Source organism: Oncorhynchus clarkii, chromosome 1 (assembly GCF_045791955.1).
Source record: "Oncorhynchus clarkii lewisi isolate Uvic-CL-2024 chromosome 1, UVic_Ocla_1.0, whole genome shotgun sequence".
NCBI lineage: Eukaryota > Metazoa > Chordata > Actinopteri > Salmoniformes > Salmonidae > Oncorhynchus > Oncorhynchus clarkii.
The window spans coordinates 70,485,729-70,506,290 of NC_092147.1; the positions used below are offsets into that span (position 1 = coordinate 70,485,729).

Sequence of the window (20,562 nt, forward strand, 5' to 3'; positions counted from 1 at the left end):
TTTACTGTTAGATTAATACATGACTACTAGTGGTGGTATTATATTTACTGTTAGATTAGTACATGACTACTAGTGGTGGGTGGTATTATATTTACTGTTAGATTAATACATGACTACTTGTGGTAGTATTATATTTACTGTTAGATTAATACACGACTACTAGTGGTGGGTAGTATTATATTTACTGTTAGATTAATACATGACTACTAGAGGCGGTATTATATTTACTGTTAGATTAATACATGACTACTAGTGGTGGTATTATATTTACTGTTAGATTAATACATGACTCCTAGTGGTGGTATTATATTTACTGTTAGATTAGTACATGCCTACTAGTGGTGGGTGGTATTATATTTACTGTTAGATTAATACATGACTACTAGCGGTGGTATTATATTTACTGTTAGATTAATACATGACTACTAGTGGTGGTATTATATTTACTGTTAGATTAGTACATGACTACTAGTGGTGGTGGTATTATATTTACTGTTAGATTAATACATGACTACTAGCGGTGGTATTATATTTACTGTTAGATTAATACATGACTACTAGTGGTGGTATTATATTTACTGTTAGATTAGTACATGACTACTAGTGGTGGGTGGTATTATATTTACTGTTAGATTAATACATGAGTACTAGTGGTGGTATTATATTTACTGTTAGATTAGTACATGACTACTAGTGGTGGGTGGTATTATATTTACTGTTAGATTAATACATGAGTACTAGTGGTGGTATTATATTTACTGTTAGATTAATACATGACTACTAGTGGTGGTATTATATTTACTGTTAGATTAGTACATGACTACTAGTGGTGGGTGGTATTATATTTACTGTTAGATTAATACATGTCTACTAGCGGTGGTATTATATTTACTGTTAGATTAATACATGACTACTAGTGGTGGTATTATATTTACTGTTAGATTAGTACATGACTACTAGTGGTGGGTGGTATTATATTTACTGTTAGATTAATACATGACCACTTGTGGTAGTATTATATTTACTGTTAGATTAATACACGACTACTAGTGGTGGGTAGTATTATATTTACTGTTAGATTAATACATGACTACTAGAGGCGGTATTATATTTACCGTTAGATTAATACATGACTACTAGTGGTGGTATTATATTTACTGTTAGATTAATACATGACTCCTAGAGGTGGTATTATATTTACTGTTAGATTAGTACATGACTACTAGTGGTGGGTGGTATTATATTTACTGTTAGATTAATACATGACTACTAGCGGTGGTATTATATTTACTGTTAGATTAATACATGACTACTAGTGGTGGTATTATATTTACTGTTAGATTAGTACATGACTACTAGTGGTGGGTGGTATTATATTTACTGTTAGATTAATACATGACTACTAGTGGTGGTATTATATTTACTGTTAGATTAATACATGAGTACTAGTGGTGGTATTATATTTACTGTTAGATTAATACATGACTACTAGTGGTGGGTATTATATTTACTGTTAGATTAATACATGACTACTAGTGGTGGTATTATATTTACTGTTAGATTAATACATGACTACTAGTGGTGGTATTATATTTACTGTTAGATTAATACATGACTACTAGTGGTGGTATTATATTTACTGTTAGATTAATACATGACTACTAGTGGTGGTATTATATTTACTGTTAGATTAATACATGAGTACTAGTGGTGGTATTATATTTACTGTTAGATTAATACATGACTACTAGTGGTGGGTGGTATTATATTTACTGTTAGATTAATACATGACTACTAGCGGTATTATATTTACTGTTAGATTAATACATGACTACTAGCGGTGGTATTATATTTACTGTTAGATTAATACATGAGTACTAGTGGTGGTATTATATTTACTGTTAGATTAATACATGACTACTAGTGGTGGGTATTATATTTACTGTTAGATTAATACATGACTACTAGTGGTGGTATTATATTTACTGTTAGATTAATACATGACTACTAGTGGTGGTATTATATTTACTGTTAGATTAATACATGACTACTAGTGGTGGTATTATATTTACTGTTAGATTAATACATGACTACTAGTGGTGGTATTATATTTACTGTTAGATTAATACATGACTACTAGTGGTGGTATTATATTTACTGTTAGATTAATACATGACTACTAGTGGTGGGTGGTATTATATTTACTGTTAGATTAATACATGACTACTAGCGGTATTATATTTACTGTTAGATTAATACATGACTACTAGCGGTGGTATTATATTTACTGTTAGATTAATACATGAGTACTAGTGGTGGTAGTATATTTACTGTTAGATTAATACATGACTACTAGTGGTGGTATTATATTTACTGTTAGATTAATACATGACTACTAGTGGTGGGTGGTATTATATTTACTGTTAGATTAATACATGACTACTAGTGGTGGATGGTATTATATTTACTGTTAGATTAATACATGACTACTAGCGGTGGTATTATATTTACTGTTAGATTAATACATGACTACTAGTTGTGGGTAGTATTATATTTACTGTTAGATTAATACATGACTACTAGTGGTGGTATTATATTTACTGTTAGATTAATACATGACTACTAGCTGTGGTATTATATTTACTGTTAGATTAATACATGACTACTAGTGGTGGTATTATATTTACTGTTAGATTAATACATGACTACTAGTGGTATTATATTTACTGTTAGATTAATACATGACTACTAGAGGTGGTATTATATTTACTGTTAGATTAATACATGACTACTAGTGGTGGGTAGTATTATATTTACTGTTAGATTAATACATGACTACTAGTGGTGGTATTATATTTACTGTTAGATTAATACATGACTACTAGCTGTGGTATTATATTTACTGTTAGATTAATACATGACTACTAGTGGTGGTATTATATTTACTGTTAGATTAATACATGACTACTAGTGGTGGTATTATATTTACTGTTAGATTAATACATGACTACTAGTGGTGGTATTATATTTACTGTTAGATTAGTACATGACTACTAGTGGTGGGTGGTATTATATTTACTGTTAGATTAATACATGACTACTAGCGGTGGTATTATATTTACTGTTAGATTAATACATGACTACTAGCGGTGGTATTATATTTACTGTTAGATTAATACATGACTACTAGTGGTGGGTGGTATTATATTTACTGTTAGATTAATACATGACTACTAGCGGTGGTATTATATTTACTGTTAGATTAATACATGACTACTAGTGGTGGGTAGTATTATATTTACTGTTAGATTAATACATGACTACTAGCGGTGGTATTATATTTACTGTTAGATTAATACATTAGTACAAGTGGTGGTATTATATTTACTGTTAGATTAATACATGACTACTAGTGGTGGGTAGTATTATATTTACTGTTAGATTAATACATGACTACTAGTGGTGGTATTATATTTACTGTTAGATTAATACATGACTACTAGCTGTGGTATTATATTTACTGTTAGATTAATACATGACTACTAGTGGTGGTATTATATTTACTGTTAGATTAATACATGACTACTAGTGGTGGGTGGTATTATATTTACTGTTAGATTAATACATGACTACTAGCGGTGGTATTATATTTACTGTTAGATTAATACATGACTACTAGCGGTGGTATTATATTTACTGTTAGATTAATACATGACTACTAGTGGTGGTATTATATTTACTGTTAGATTAATACATGACTACTAGCTGTGGTATTATATTTACTGTTAGATTAATACATGACTACTAGTGGTGGTATTATTTTTACTGTTAGATTAATACATGAGTACTAGTGGTGGTATTATATTTACTGTTAGATTAATACATGACTACTAGTGGTGGTATTATATTTACTGTTAGATTAGTACATGACTACTAGTGGTGGTATTATATTTACTGTTAGATTAATACATGACTACTAGTGGTGGTATTATATTTACTGTTAGATTAGTACATGACTACTAGTGGTGGGTGGTATTATATTTACTGTTAGATTAATACATGACTACTAGCGGTGGTATTATATTTACTGTTAGATTAAAACATGACTACTAGAGGTGGTATTATATTTACTGTTAGATTAATACATGACTACTAGTGGTGGGTAGTATTATATTTACTGTTAGATTAATACATGACTACTAGCGGTGGTATTATATTTACTGTTAGATTAATACATTAGTACTAGTGGTGGTATTATATTTACTGTTAGATTAATACATGACTACTAGTGGTGGGTATTATATTTACTGTTAGATTAATACATGACTACTAGTGGTGGTATTATATTTACTGTTAGATTAATACATGACTACTAGCGGTGGTATTAAATTTACTGTTAGATTAATACATGACTACTAGCGGTGGTATTATATTTACTGTTAGATTAATACATGACTACTAGTGGTGGTATTATATTTACTGTTAGATTAGTACATGACTACTAGTGGTGGGTAGTATTATATTTACTGTTAGATTAATACATGACTACTAGTGGTGGTATTATATTTACTGTTAGATTAATACATGAGTACTAGTGGTGGTATTATATTTACTGTTAGATTAATACATGACTACTAGTGGTGGTATTATATTTACTGTTAGATTAATACATGACTACTAGTGGTGGTATTATATTTACTGTTAGATTAATACATGACTACTAGTGGTGGTATTATATTTACTGTTAGATTAATACATGACTACTAGTGGTGGTATTATATTTACTGTTAGATTAATACATGACTACTAGTGGTGGTATTATATTTACTGTTAGATTAGTACATGACTACTAGTGGTGGGTGGTATTATATTTACTGTTAGATTAATACATGACTACTAGCGGTGGTATTATATTTACTGTTAGATTAATACATGACTACTAGCGGTGGTATTATATTTACTGTTAGATTAATACATGAGTACTAGTGGTGGTATTATATTTACTGTTAGATTAATACATGACTACTAGTGGTGGGTAGTATTATATTTACTGTTAGATTAATACATGACTACTAGTGGTGGTATTATATTTACTGTTAGATTAATACATGACTACTAGTGGTGGTATTATATTTACTGTTAGATTAATACATGACTAGTGGTGGTATTATATCTACTGTTAGATTAATACATGACTACTAGTGGTGGGTAGTATTATATTTACTGTTAGATTAATACATGACTACTAGTGGTGGTATTATATTTACTGTTAGATTAATACATGACTACTAGTGGTGGTATTATATTTACTGTTAGATTAATACATGACTACTAGTGGTGGTATTATATTTACTGTTAGATTAATACATGACTACTAGTGGTATTATATTTACTGTTAGATTAATACATGACTACTAGAGGTGGTATTATATTTACTGTTAGATTAATACATGACTACTAGTGGTGGGTGGTATTATATTTACTGTTAGATTAATACATGACTACTAGTGGTGGTATTATATTTACTGTTAGATTAATACATGACTACTAGTGGTATTATATTTACTGTTAGATTAATACATGACTACTAGAGGTGGTATTATATTTACTGTTAGATTAATACATGACTACTGGTGGTGGTATTATATTTACTGTTAGATTAATACATGACTACTAGTGGTGGGTGGTATTATATTTACTGTTAGATTAATACATGACTACTAGCGGTGGTATTATATTTACTGTTAGATTAAAACATGACTACTAGAGGTGGTATTATATTTACTGTTAGATTAATACATGACTACTAGTGGTGGGTAGTATTATATTTACTGTTAGATTAATACATGACTACTAGCGGTGGTATTATATTTACTGTTAGATTAATACATGACTACTAGTGGTGGTATTATATTTACTGTTAGATTAATACATGACTACTAGTGGTGGTATTATATTTACTGTTAGATTAATACATGACTACTAGTGGTGGTATTATATTTACTGTTAGATTAGTACATGACTACTAGTGGTGGTATTATATTTACTGTTATATTAATACATGACTACTAGAGGTGGTATTATATTTACTGTTAGATTAATACATGACTACTAGTGGTGGGTGGTATTATATTTACTGTTAGATTAATACATGACTACTAGTGGTGGTATTATATTTACTGTTAGATTAATACATGAGTACTAGTGGTGGTATTATATTTACTGTTAGATTAATACATGACTACTGGTGGTGGTATTATATTTATTGTTAGATTAATACATGACTACTAGTGGTGGTATTATATTTACTGTTAGATTAATACATGACTACTAGTGGTGGTATTATATTTACTGTTAGATTAATACATGACTACTGGTGGTGGTATTATATTTATTGTTAGATTAATACATGACTACTAGTGGTGGGTGGTATTATATTTACTGTTAGATTAATACATGACTACTAGTGGTGGGTGGTATTATATTTACTGTTAGATTAATACATGACTACTAGTGGTGGTATTATATTTACTGTTAGATTAATACATGACTACTAGTGGTGGTATTATATTTACTGTTAGATTAATACATGACTACTAGCGGTGGGTGGTATTATATTTACTGTTAGATTAATACATGACTACTAGTGGTGGTATTATATTTACTGTTAGATTAATACATGACTACTAGTGGTGGGTGGTATTATATTTACTGTTAGATTAATACATGACTACTGGTGGTGGTATTATATTTATTGTTAGATTAATACATGACTACTAGTGGTGGTATTATATTTACTGTTAGATTAATACATGACTACTAGTGGTGGTATTATATTTACTGTTAGATTAATACATGACTACTAGCGGTATTATATTTACTGTTAGATTAATACATGACTACTAGTGGACAAAAGACAAATCACTGGATTAGGTTGCACATCAAATTATCTTGAACCATGCATTCCTGCTTGGACATGTTAGATGAAACCACGTATTATTATTCTTTTTTAAATAGCCTACAATCTCAATAGTCTATTACACACAGTCTAAAGCACTGCAGATTACTTTCCAAGGTGAATGACAAATGTTTTCCATTGCGTGTTGCCGCTTCGTTTTCTACTGGTGCGACAAAATCATGGGCTGGAGCCACTGAAAAAGTTGGAGCCCTGTCAAGAGGTCAGATTTATGTGTTCTTCTGGCAATTTGGCTGTTGGGGAGAAAATCATGCGATAGGAAGTCATGCAGAAAAATATGTTGGTAGGACAAGGCTGTGTATGTTTGTGCACAAAGACTATAGATTCATGGGGGAATACAAATGTGACGTGACTAATATGTTACTAGTTGACTAAAAATGGCCCGTTTGTCATTTTGACAATAACTACACTAAATCAAAACGACAAAAATGTGACTTAATTCTATTTTAGACAAAATGACTAAGATTTGTTTTTAAAGGGTGTCAAAATAAACACTGCAGCCAGCCACACAAACATGCCTCTCACAAAGACCTCCCATTCACATACAAACCCCACACAAACATGCCTCTCACAAAGACCTCCCATTCACATACAAACCCCACACAAATAATGTTATGTACACAGACACACACCAATTATTTGTGCCGATTGCTGTGTAACAGATCAGTGTTGTGGACAGTGTGTGTGTGTGTGTGTGTGTGTATACACACTTACTGAAGCTGTTTTGAGGCCATTCTGGTCGTAGTATTTCTTCCTTTCGTACTTATCCCGGATGAAGAACTCTACTGCTCTGAGGTCAGGGGTTAAGGAATGACACTGTAGTACACACACACACACACACACACACACACACACACACACACAATCCCAGTCACACACATCTATGTCTTACTATACAGTGGCTTCAGAAAGTATTCACACCCCTTAACTTTTTCTACATTTTGTTGTGTTACAGACTGATTAGATTGAGATTGTGTGTCACTGGCCTCCACACATTACCCCATAACATCGAAGTGGAACTATGTCTAATGTCTTAAGACAGTCAATAAGTATTCCTGTGTTACAGCACGCCTAAATAAGTTCAGGAGTAAAAATGTGCTGAACAAGTCACACAATAAGTTGCATGGACTCACTCTGTGTGCAATAGTGTTTAACGTGAGTTTTGAATGACTACCTCATCTGTGTACCCCACCACATACAATTATTCGTCAGTTCCCTCAGTCAAGCAGTGAATTTCAAACACAGATTGAACCACAAAGACCGGAGAGGTTTCCAATGCCTAGCAAAGAAAGACGTTATTGGTAGATGGGTAAAGAAAAAGACAAAGAATATCCCTTTGAGCATGGTGAAGTTAATAATTACACTTTGGATGGTGTATCAATACACCCAGTTACTATGAAAGTTACAGGCGTCCTTCATTAGTCAATTGCCGGAGAGGACGATAACCGCTCAGGGATTTCATCACGAGGGCAATTGTGATCAACAGTAGTTCCTCCACAATACTAACCAAAATGACAGACTGAAAGGAAGGAAACCTGTACCGAATAAAAAAATATTTTTTTGCAATAAAGTGACAAAGAAATTAACTGTGTGTCCTGAATAAAGTGTTATGTTTGGTACAAATCCAACACGACACATCACTCTTCATATTTTCAAGCATGGTGGTGGCTGCATCATGTTATGGGTATGCTTGTAATCAGCAAGGACTAGGAAGTTTTCCAGGATTAACAGAACTGGAATACAGTTAAGCACAGGCGAAATCCTAGACAAAAACCTGGTTCAGTCTGCTTTCCAACAGACACTGGGAGACAAATTCACCTTTCAGCAGGACAAGAACCTAAAACACAAGGCCAAATATACACTGGAGTTGCTTACCAAGATGGCATTGAATGTTTCTGAATGGCCTAATTACAGAGGCAGGGGAGGAAAGAAAGGGAAAGACTGAAATTCACAACGCAGAAAAACAAGCGAAGGAAGGGAGGTCGCTGTCGAAGCAGGCCCAAATACCCTCAAGAAAAAGTGGTGTGTGAATATATTCGGATGCTGCTCCTGTAGGCACATCTTTATTCATGCTGGAATTTACATGGAGACGAGTCAGAGGCCAGAGCTGAAGGGGGAGGGGGAAAGAAAGACAGACAGAATGCAATGTCAGTAATATTTGCCAATATGTTTTGGCTTTCATACCATGCCATGAGGCCTTTCAGTCATATTGAGAGTTCCCTACTACTATTGATTTAGTTAATTATTTTTATTCACATTGTTGTTGCTGTTAGTGGTAATACTTTTTCCACAACTACAATTATTACTGATGTCTTATTGCTGTTGCTGTTAGTGGTAATACTATTTCCACAACTACGATTAGTACTGATGTCTTATTGCTGTTGCTGTTAGTGGTAATACTATTTCCACAACTACGATTATTACTGATGCCTATTGCTGTTGCTGTTAGTGGTAATACTATTTCCACAACTACGATTATTACTGATGCCTATTGCTGTTGCTGTTAGTGGTAATACTATTTCCACAACTACGATTATTACTGATGCCTATTGCTGTTGCTGTTAGTGGTAATACTATTTCCACAACTACGATTATTACTGATGCCTATTGCTGTTGCTGTTAGTGGTAATACTATTTCCACAACTACAATTAGTACTGATGTCTTATTGCTGTTGCTGTTAGTGGTAATACTTTTTCCACAACTACAATTAGTACTGATGTCTTATTGCTGTTGCTGTTAGTGGTAATACTATTTCCACAACTACGATTATTACTGATGCCTATTGCTGTTGCTGTTAGTGGTAATACTATTTCCACAACTACGATTATTACGGATGCCTATTGCTGTTGCTGTTAGTGGTAATACCATTTCCACAACTACGATTATTACTGATGCCTATTGTGTTGCTGTTAGTGGTAATACCATTTCCACAACTACGATTATTACTGATGCCTATTGCTGTTGCTGTTAGTGGTAATACTATTTCCACAACTATGATTAATACTGATGTCTTGTTGTTAGTGGTAATACTATTTCCACAACTACGATTATTACTGATGTCTTATTGCTGTTAGTGGTAATACTATTTCCACAACTACGATTAGTACTGATGTCTTATTGCTGTTAGTGGTAATACTATTTCCACAACTACGATTAGTACTGATGTCTTATTGCTGTTAGTGGTAATACTATTTCCACAACTACGATTAGTACTGATGTCTTATTGCTGTTAGTGGTAATACTATTTCCACAACTACAATTATTACTGATGTCTTATTGCTGTTAGTGGTAATACTATTTCCACAACTACAATTAGTACTGATGTCTTATTGCTGTTGCTGTTAGTGGTAATACTATTTCCACAACTACGATTATTACTGATGTCTTATTGCTGTTTGTCCCACCATTGTTGTGTGTGTACTTTGACAATATACAGTACCAGTCAAAAGTTGACAACTACTCATTCAATGGTTTTTCTTTATTTTTACTATTTTGTAGAATAATAGTGAAGACATCAAATCTATGAACACATATGGAAACAAGTAGTAAAAAAGAAATAGTATTAAAACAAATCTAAATACATTTTAGACTTTAGATTATTCAAAGTAGCCACCCATTGCCTTGATGACAGCGTTGCACACTCTTAGCGTTCTCTCAATCAGCTTCACCTGGAATGCTTTTCCAACAGTCTTGAAGGAGTTCCTACATATTCAGAGCACTTGTTGGCTGCTTTTCCTTCACTCTGCAGTCCAAATCATTCAAACCATCTCAAATGGGTTGAGGTTGGGTGATTGGGGAGGCCAGGTCATCTGATGCAGCAATCCATCACTCTCCTTCTTGGTCAAATAACCCTTACACAGCCTGGAGGTGTTTGGGCCATTGTCCTGTTGAAAAACAAATGATAGTCCCACTAAGCGCAAACCAGATGGGATGGCGTATTGCTGCAGAATGCTGTGGTAGTCATGCTGGTTAAGGGTGCCTTGAACTCTAAATAAATTACTGACAGTGTCCCAGCAAAGCACCCCCACACCTCCTCCTACATGATTCACGGTGGGAACCACACATGCAGAGATCATCAGTTCACCTACTCTGCGTCTCACAAAGACACGGCGGTTGGAACCAAAAATCTCAAATTTAGACACCGAAGACCAAAGGACGCACTTCCACCGGTCTAATGTCTATTACTTGCGTTTCTTGGCCGAAGCAAGTCTCTTCTTCTTATTGGTGTCCTTTAGTAGTGGTTTCTTTGCAGCAATTCCACCATGAAGGTCTGATTCACGCAATCTCCTCTGAACAGTTGATGTTGAGATGTGTCTGTTACTTGAACTCTGTGAAGCATTTATTTGGGATGCAATTTCTGAGGCAGGTAACTGTAATGAATTTATCCTCTGCAGCAGAGGTAACTCTGGGTCTTCCTTTCCTGTTGCGGTCCTCATGAGAGCCAGTTTCATCATAGCGCTTGATGGTTTTTGCGACTGCACTTGAAGAAACTTTTAAAAAGGTCTTGAAATTTTCCAGATTACTTTAAGACATGAAGGTCAGTCAATGATGGACTGTCATTTCTCTTTGCTTATTTGAACTGTTCATGCCATAATGTGGACTTGGTCTTTTACCAAATAAGGCTATCTTCTGTATACCACCCCTACCTTGTCACAACACAACTGATTGGCTCAGACGCATTAAGGAAAGAAAGAATTTCGACAAATGAACTCAAGGCACACCTGTTAATTGAAATGCATTCCAGGTGAAGCTGGTTGAGAGACTGCCAAGAGTGTGCAAAGCTGTCATCAAGGCAAAGGGTGGCTTCTTTGAAGAATCTCAAATATATTTTGATTTGTTTACTACATGATTACATGTGTTATTTCATATTTTCGATGTCACTATTATTCTACAATGTAGAAAATAAAGAAAAACCATAGAATGATTGGTACTGTAAGTCATTTAACTTGCCATGTCAATAACGTCGACTGAATTGAATTTGAAAAGAGAGACAGAGAGACGAGCAAACCTGACAACGGAGAAGAAACAGAAAAGGAGATGGGCAAGATGAGTGAAGAAAAGACAGACAGACAAAGGAACCATGAAAAAGGAAAGGCACTTTAACAAAAAAGGTGAGGGGGAGAAGGACAACATGAAAGCAAAGAAGCACACCGCCTTATTTCAAATGCGCCAACTACCCACACAATGAATACGTAGGCCTACACATTTGACCTACCTACCAATTAGTCTAGCTAGCTCGACCCCTACGGCTTTGAACTACTGTCAGTACTAGCAGGAGCCATCAAAAAGGAAAAACTGATGCCCATCTCCCGAAAAGGCTAGATACCAGATGATTTATTAGACTTGAACCAGGCAGACCGTGTGAATTCAGTCTGAGTTTGAACAGGAACAGCTGTTATTAAGAACACACAGCTGTCCTGTCAGAACAGCAGGCAGCCCAGCTCCCATGCTGCCTTGCACTCTCCAATACAACCCAGGCACACAAAGGTGCCGTGTCCAAATGTGTGTCTCATCACAACTGGGTCCAAAGTGACATGGGAAGAGGAACTGTGTTGTGATGGGTGCTGGTCAAATGCAGATGCACACAGAGTGGTTCATTATTACTGAACACACACACACAGGGAGAAGAGAGGATACTGGTCGGTCTGTGGACGTCTGAAGGTGTCTGGGAGGTGGGCTTCGTACAGCTGTTTGGCCTTGTTGTTCCCCATGTCTACCATACTCTACACACACAGGGGAGAGAGATAACAGCCTTCAATATCTCATTAGACATCTCTAGCTTCATAATGCATCACATATTCAAGCAGAGGGCAAAGGTCTTCAAAACAAATGGAATTTAAAGGAAGTGAGAAAGTGTCACCACAACTGCTTTGAAATGTTATATTTACATTCTAGTCAGTTTGTATTTGGTAATGACACACATACACAAACAGGCAGGCAGCCCCCCACACACACACACACACACTGAAGATAAATGCCACAGGAAGATGAGGAGAAAGATGGATTTGATAGGAGGAATGAATGATCTAAAGTTGGAATAATTACCCATCGGGAATTAATTAGCCATTAAAACAGCAATTAACATTCAGAGAGAAACGCAAGCTCCATCTACCCTGACAGACAACCCCTCAACAAACCACAGACAGGCCTACACTTTGGGTTTAATTTAACCCCCCCCCCCCCCCCCCAATCCTCAAACACACCATTTTTTCTTCATCTGTCTAATTCTCACACACACACACACACACACACCCTCAGCCGCAAACAAAACACAACACCCCAAAAACCACCCACAGACCTCATTGCCCGTCACACACCCCCATGGTACCTGGATTTGTTCTTGGGTCCATTGGTCCAGGTTGACAGATTTGACTCTGGAGATGTGGACGCCCAGGTTCCTGTGGATGCCAGCACAGCGGATACACATGAAGACCCCCAGGTTCCACGACGCCCATCGCGGACCTACACAGAGGCAGACACACACACCGTTATTATTCTGCTACTGTACCAACTCCAGGAGTGTAATAGTTTTTGTTCCAGCCCAGCACTAAAACACTGATTCATTCAATTAGGCTAAGCGTGGTCCAGACTAAAGAGCATTGATTAGCTGATTAGTGAACCTCCTGCCAAAGATCAGCCACTGACTGACTATAGACCTGATCTGCCAACCTAACAAACACACCCCCCCCACACACACACACACACATCCCCCCCACACACACACACACACACACACACACACACACACACACACACACACACACACACACACACACACACACACACACACACACACACACACACACACATCCCTAGAGCCTCGGTGAGTGACAGTGTAGCTTTCAAACTAGTGGAGACAAGCAGCCAAGCTTGAAATTAAGGCCACTGCCATCAAACTGAGGACAGGGCTTGGTGTGTGTGTGTGTGTGTGTGTGTGTGTGTGTGTAGAACAGGGAAGCTGGTGGCTGTAGAAGACAGTTCTCCAGAAGACACTGACAGGTCGTCTCAGCAACTTCCTACTCCTGGACTTGTCTGTGTCACCATTGTTCAAAGCTGTGGAAAATTAAATCCACCCAATCAATGACAAGTGCTTGAGGAACAAGTTGCAGTAGATCAAGTTGCACTCAACCACTGATACAGGGTTAGGCTAGATATTTGTCACCCCCCTGACATGATCTAAGATCAGATAGGGCCTAAAGGTTAGTATTAGCAGGCCTATCTGATCTTAGATTTGTGGGTAGGGGGACAACTTCTACCTCTAGCACTGGAGAACAGCGCTCTGCTGCTCCCTGGTGGTGGCTGGATGCAGTCCAGGTTGGATTGCAAGGCTGTGGCACTAGTCCCCAGAGAAGGCCAGCCGTGTTCAGAGAAGGACTGCAGCTACTCACACAGCATACACATATTCTACAAGCATGAATGGAACATGGGTAAACACTAGGGGTGAGCATCCTCCGTTTCAAGGGTTATTCCATACGCATCTAGATAGATGGCCTCTGATATGATATTAGAGGAATGAAAAAATGCATTTCGGTTCGACATGATGCGGTTCAATGTATTAACATTTGTTGCATAAAGACATTCACTTAATCCATTGCTGACGGGCCTCAGAGCTGGATCTGTCGGAGCCGACTCCTCTGAGCTGTGTGTGTCAATGATGTCTATGTTGAACGCAGGCACCTGGTCCTGTATCCACAAAGCATCTCAGAGTACCAGAGCTGATCTAGGATCTGTCTATATTAGTCTTATTCATGATGATCTAAAAGGCAAGACTCATCCTAGATCAGCACTGCTACTCAGATGCTTTGTAGATACTGGCTCTGAGCCATAGGGCCGACTGGGCATCTACCACCCCGTTATCAGATAACATTCAAATTACTAGGTTACTTCTGTCCTGAAGAAAATTAAGTAACACAAAGTATTGGGTTGAGAGATCATAAAATGAGGCTTCCTCTCCATCGATTCCCTGACTTTCACCCAATGAGTTATTGGGCTTCTGGCACCACCTATTGGTGATAAGAGGAACAGTCGGCAGGCCTCATGAGGACACAGGGAAGATGGGAGAGGTTTCTATATTTATGGAGCACTTTCTCACAAATGTTGAGAGATGTTGCTAATCCCTCTTGCAGAAACACTGGATTTCCTGAATAGTGTCTCACAAAAAGGTGCTTCACAAAAACATGCAGGATATCAAATCAAATGTATTTATATAGCGCTTCTTACATAAGCTGATATCTCAAAGTGTTGTACAGAAACCCAGCCTAAAACCCCAAACAGCAAGCAATGCAGGTGTAGAAGCAGACTAGGCGTCATCGTGTGAGGCTAACTTCAAGAGCCATACAATATATGGGCTTTGGCTCCCACAGGCACGCAGAGAGGCAGAGAGGGGTATCGGGAGGGGGGGGGGGGGGGTCAGAACAACCCTCTATGCCCATCTGGCTTTCTTGCCAAGCTTGCCGTGCCAACACAGAGAAAATCATGCCAGCGCAGAGAGAGTGCCTCTGCCATGCCAGATGATAGCCTACCAATAAACACATGCTACGGTCCCAGCACAAGTAGGCAAGTCTAATGATCGAAAAGGAAAGCACTCTGTTCTAGCCGAGGTTTATGTGCCTTGAAACACAGCAACGGTAGAGGTATACACTAACATTTGTTCACACACACCCTGAGAATTTAGGGCAGTGTGCACACAGTGTTTACAGGCACAGAGACACAGGCGGGCAGGGTGGAATTACAGCTGAGCAGCTCAGGTGAGTCACTCGTCACACGGCAGTAGTCAAAGCTACGGGCCAACACCCCACCTAATTCACCATTATTGCAGGTCTGTCACATATAGTCCTGGCTGTCTAGGAACACACACAACCTAGCCCCCCTCTCCCCGTTTCACTGCAGAGGTGGAAATGAAACGAGAGGTATTCTTCCTGTGTGGTCTGGGTTTAGTAGGCTAGGCACAACAAAGCCAACTGATAGTGTGTGATCAGATGGAGCTTGATGATGTAACCTATGAGCCACACCCACCCGGCCTGGGCCAGCCTATCAGAGGGCTGCTCTACCAGTCATGGGTTAACATGCCTCTGGGGTGTGTGTTGAGAGAGATGCCATCTCCCCCTTGCTAATACTAACTTCAGCACTAGCACAAAGGGCAGATACGTTGTATTGAGAGACATATTGACAGAAAGAGACAGTGCAACATGTCTGTGCCAGCTTGCGTATTTTACTAAATAGTGAGTGAAGCGAGAGTGCCTCAGGCCCTTGTTAGTGACGTCTGAAGTCAAATGACTATCAACCCTTACTGCAGCATGACAACACGGAGGAAGAAAGCAGCTGAAAATATCTTCCTCTGATTGCAGAGAAGAGTTGACCCCTAAGCCTGATGAAGGTCTTACCACTAATTCCCAAGTGTATAGTCCAGACTCCAAACAACCCCAGCTCTGATCTCAAAGGCATGGATATTGGTAAAGCAACATGGTGGAGACTGTCCTGAAACCTGAGTTGTAGGTGGGAAGCCAATAAAACAGAAACACACTTATTTGCCCCATCTTGTAAGGCCATGGAAGGAGAAGCAGTGAAGGGTGCTGGGTAATTTTCCTTGCCCATTGCGTGGACACTGGAGACATAGAAACCAGAGCTTAGGCAATGAGAAGATAGAGAGAGGAGATAAGCAACACCCCAGTATTGAACGATCCCTCTCTCTCTCTCCCGCTTTCCTTCCATTTTCTCTAACACAGTGCTAACAAATATGAGCTGACAGCAGCATCTCACAATCATAACCCATAGGCTATGCACACGCACAATTTACAGGAACAAATGCCTCACGACACACACACACTTAAACACAACGTGGGCAGACGTAGAGATGGATGCAGCGTGAGCATTCACATATAAAGCACCCAAGGATGCAGCTTGAGTGGAGCTTTCACTTAATAAACAAACACTGACACTTCCTTTTACCTGACTGAGCTATAATGCAGCGTTACATAAAGCAGGATTACATAGGCTAAGAATAGAAAACAAATAGAACCATTCTACAGATTAGAGCCTGCCCAGGATATTTAGCAATGGGTGGGTGTATAGTGCACAAATTTGACAACACACTCCTGGGATAATACCCATGTAGGCTATACAATATATTGTATTCCGATGGAGGTGAATCTGGAATTTGAAAGAGCAATCTGTAGTGTGTGCCAGGTCAACTTTTGTGTCTGACAAAGGATAGTGCAAAGTTGTTGTCAGTTGTCACCTGTCCTCTTCCTGGATGTATCCCTCATTTTACAGCATCATCCATAAACTCTGCTGTTCATTGGCCCCATCTGTCAATCAAACAACCAGCATCCCCCAACCACGTGAGAACCAGTCTGGACTGGACTCTCTCGGAGCTATGGCAACTACAGTCACATCTCAAAAGCCTAACTTTGAGACCAACCAGAGAAACTCTCGAGGGCAAAGCAGATAAGGACCCAGTGGTATGAAATGTGGACACGTCATGCTGTTGACTGATCAATGCTCGCATGGTCATGGTCAACACACTTGTAGCTGATAGTGAAATGAAAATAGGGACTGTCCATAAACGAAAGGTAAATGTTAGCAAAACACGTCATCATGACGCAAGAGGCATTCATTAATCACAGATGGGTGGTTCGCTGAACTGAATCAAAACCTGCTTGACAGTCACTGCTACATCAGGATTGTATGATCCGCCCTTATTGACTTGTGTGCTGGCAATACTGGAGACTGGTCTCCGACATTGTTTTTCCGCTCATAAATAAATTGGAGAGAAGGACATCGGAGCCAATACCTGCTTTTTGTGTTGCTTCCATCGTGCTAGGCTAGCAAGCTATCAACCCTGTCAAATGGAATGACCGGTGTACCTTGGCTAGCTAGCCAATGTCTGTTAGCTTGCTCATTCACACTCAGGCAGAAGTCAAACTCCCATGTGTGGCTGGGTGGGATGGCGTATATGAAACCACAACCACTTGGTGGGTTAACCTAGCTTCACTGTCTGTATTTCAGCAGCAGAGATTACCTTTAGCCTCGCAGTCAGCGCAGTGCTTGTTGTCGTCCTCTCGGAGCATTTTGGACAGAATGGCCTGATGCTGCTCATTCAGTTTCTGGGCTTTCTCTCTCTCCGACCGCGTCGACATCTCTCAACAAGTTATGCTGCACTGTTCCTAAATAAAAAAGACCTACTGTACCCTTACCATCTGTGTCTAATTTACATGCGTTAAAAGGAAGACCATCCCTGGGTATGTGCAGCTTACTACAACCGTACTGCTCACAGCCAAACTCAATATGGGGGCTAGTGTTCCGCTAGCAGTACCACTGAGTCGTCACTACTTACCCCAGCCATAAATGTATAAACCACGCCTATTTCTGCAATTTATATTCTTAAACACTGATTTGAAACATAACATTAACCCTAGCCTTCAACACATTGCTAACCTTGTGCCGAACCTTAAATGAACACCGAAAGGCAAATTGTTTGTATTCATGAATGTTTACGATACAGACAATTTGACTTTGTGGCTGTGTTAACTGATGGCAACCGTACAGACATGGGAACATCCGGCTTTGAATCTTTCAACTCCGTTGACTTTTATTTGCAATAAAGTGTAACTGCAGACATTGGCTGTGTTCGAGAGCATTAAAACCGTGATATATCATGGGTACATTGTGATTGACTGACTCATCTACAAATAATATTGAATAGTTATTTATGATGCAAGGTGATTTGTAGCTCAGTCAGTCTCACCTTTCGAACGCGCCCATCATCTCTCAGGCTCCCCACTATACTGCCACCTACTGGTGGGATAAGTTTAGACATCATCTCTCAGGCCCCTCTCTACACTGCAAGCTACTGGTGGGTAAGTTTTAGACCATCTCTCAGGCCTATTTCTCAGGCCTCTCCAACGCCAAGACCCCTCAATGATATGACTATACTGCCACCTATTGGAAGGATTAGTTTTCGGTTTTGAATAAAATGGTCTGAATGAAACTTATCATAGGGTAAATCCATTTGAATTAGATCCCTTTTTGACAGAAACCCTTTTGATTTAAACAAAACGTTCAATACATGTCTGCCCATGAAAGAGGTGGCCAGAAAGTGACTTTTTGAACCTGAATGACAAAACATTCAGGCGATAAAGGGGCTCAGTTGACCCATTTTGAATACTCCACCATACCATAAGGCATCCATTTCTTCATCACCTGAAAAGATAAACGGTTGAGTTTGATATAATTTAAAAGCTTACAAACAGTGTTGTCTCGTGATTGATAGGGTTAATTGTGCAATGTTTTATCTTAAAATTGATGTGTAATCTGTTGATGTTGGAACTGTGGGAAAACAATGCTCTGCAATAAAACAGTGGCGGGGGCGAAGGACACTGTGTACCGATGTCCTAGCCGAGCTAGCTAGCTCCTTCCCTCGTTGTAACATTAACAGACCTGACGGAAAACAGTGCTCGGCAGGCGGGGGCGAAGGACACTGTGTACCGATGTCCTAGCTGAGCTAGCTAGCTCCTTCCCTCGTTGTAACATTAACAGACCTGACGGAAAACAGTGCTCGGCAGGCGGGGGCGAAGGACACTGTGTACCGATGTCCTAGCCGAGCTAGCTAGCTCTTTCCCTCGTTGTAACATTAACAGACCTGACGGAAAACAGTGCTCGGCAGGCGGGGGCGAAGGACACTGTGCACCGGTCATGGGTTCATTGTGTATTAGTTTAGATCTTGTGTGTTGTCAGTCGTTTGGACACGATCCTCTCTGAGGTAAAGAGAAAAAAGTATCCGCTTCATGTGTCAGGCCCAGAAGTGACGATCCTGGCTTTGGAGAGGGGCCTGAGAGATGATGGGCCATAGAGTGGTCTGAATACATAGAAGTATTCAGACCACTTGACAGATTTTGTTACGTTACAGCCTTACTCTAAAACGGATTGAATTGTTTCTCCCCCCCCCCTCGTAAATCTACACACAATACCATATAATGACAAAGCAAAAACACATTTATATTTAAAAAAAACCTGAAATATCACATTTACATAAGTATTCAGACCCTTTCCTCAGTACTTTGTTGAAGCACCTTTGGCAGCGATTAAAGCATGGATTCTTCTTGGGTATGACGCTACAAGCTTGGCACACCTGTATTTGGGGAGTTTCTCCCATTCTTCTCTGCAGATCCTCTCAAGCTCTGTCAGGTCGGATGGGGAGCGTTGCTCCACAGCTATTTCCAGGTTTCTCCAGAGATGTTCGATCGGGTCCAGGCTGTGCCACTCAAGAACATTGAGACTTTTCCCAAAGCCACTCCTGCGTTCTCTTGGCCAAATGCTTAGGGGCGTTGTCCTGTTGGAAGGTGAACCTTTGCCCCAGCCTGAGGTCCTGAGCACTCTGGAGCAGGATTCCATCAAGGATCTCTCTGTACTTTGCTCCGTTAATCTTTGCCTCGATCCTGACTAGTCTCCCAGTTCCTGCCGCTGAACAACATCCCAACAGCATGATGCTGCCACCACCATGCTTCACCGTAGGGATAGTGCAAGGTTTCCTCCAGACGTGATGCTTGGCATTCAGGCCAAAGAGTTTAATCTTGGTTTCATCAGA

The 20,562-nt window shown here is 38.8% G+C and overlaps 1 protein-coding gene across 6 annotated transcripts in view; it reads right to left on the reverse strand.

Annotated features, from left to right (window-relative positions):
• Nucleotides 1-18,265, reverse strand: part of LOC139411532 (small ArfGAP 1) — a 60,648-nt gene extending 42,383 nt beyond the window's left edge. For 5 of the 6 annotated variants that reach the window (XM_071158045.1, XM_071158036.1, XM_071158014.1 and 2 more), the window contains exons 1-4: nucleotides 17,998-18,240; nucleotides 13,306-13,439; nucleotides 12,615-12,700; nucleotides 7,691-7,766 (exon numbers count right to left, since the gene is read on the reverse strand). In XM_071158045.1, the coding sequence (XP_071014146.1) occupies nucleotides 7,691-7,766; nucleotides 12,615-12,700; nucleotides 13,306-13,439; nucleotides 17,998-18,115 (414 nt within the window). In that variant the 5' untranslated portion in view covers nucleotides 18,116-18,240. Of the gene's footprint in view, nucleotides 1-7,690; nucleotides 7,767-12,614; nucleotides 12,701-13,305; nucleotides 13,440-17,997 lie in introns of all 6 variants that reach the window. The other variant, XM_071158032.1, reaches the window with a different exon arrangement.
• Nucleotides 18,266-20,562: the final 2,297 nt, after the last annotated feature.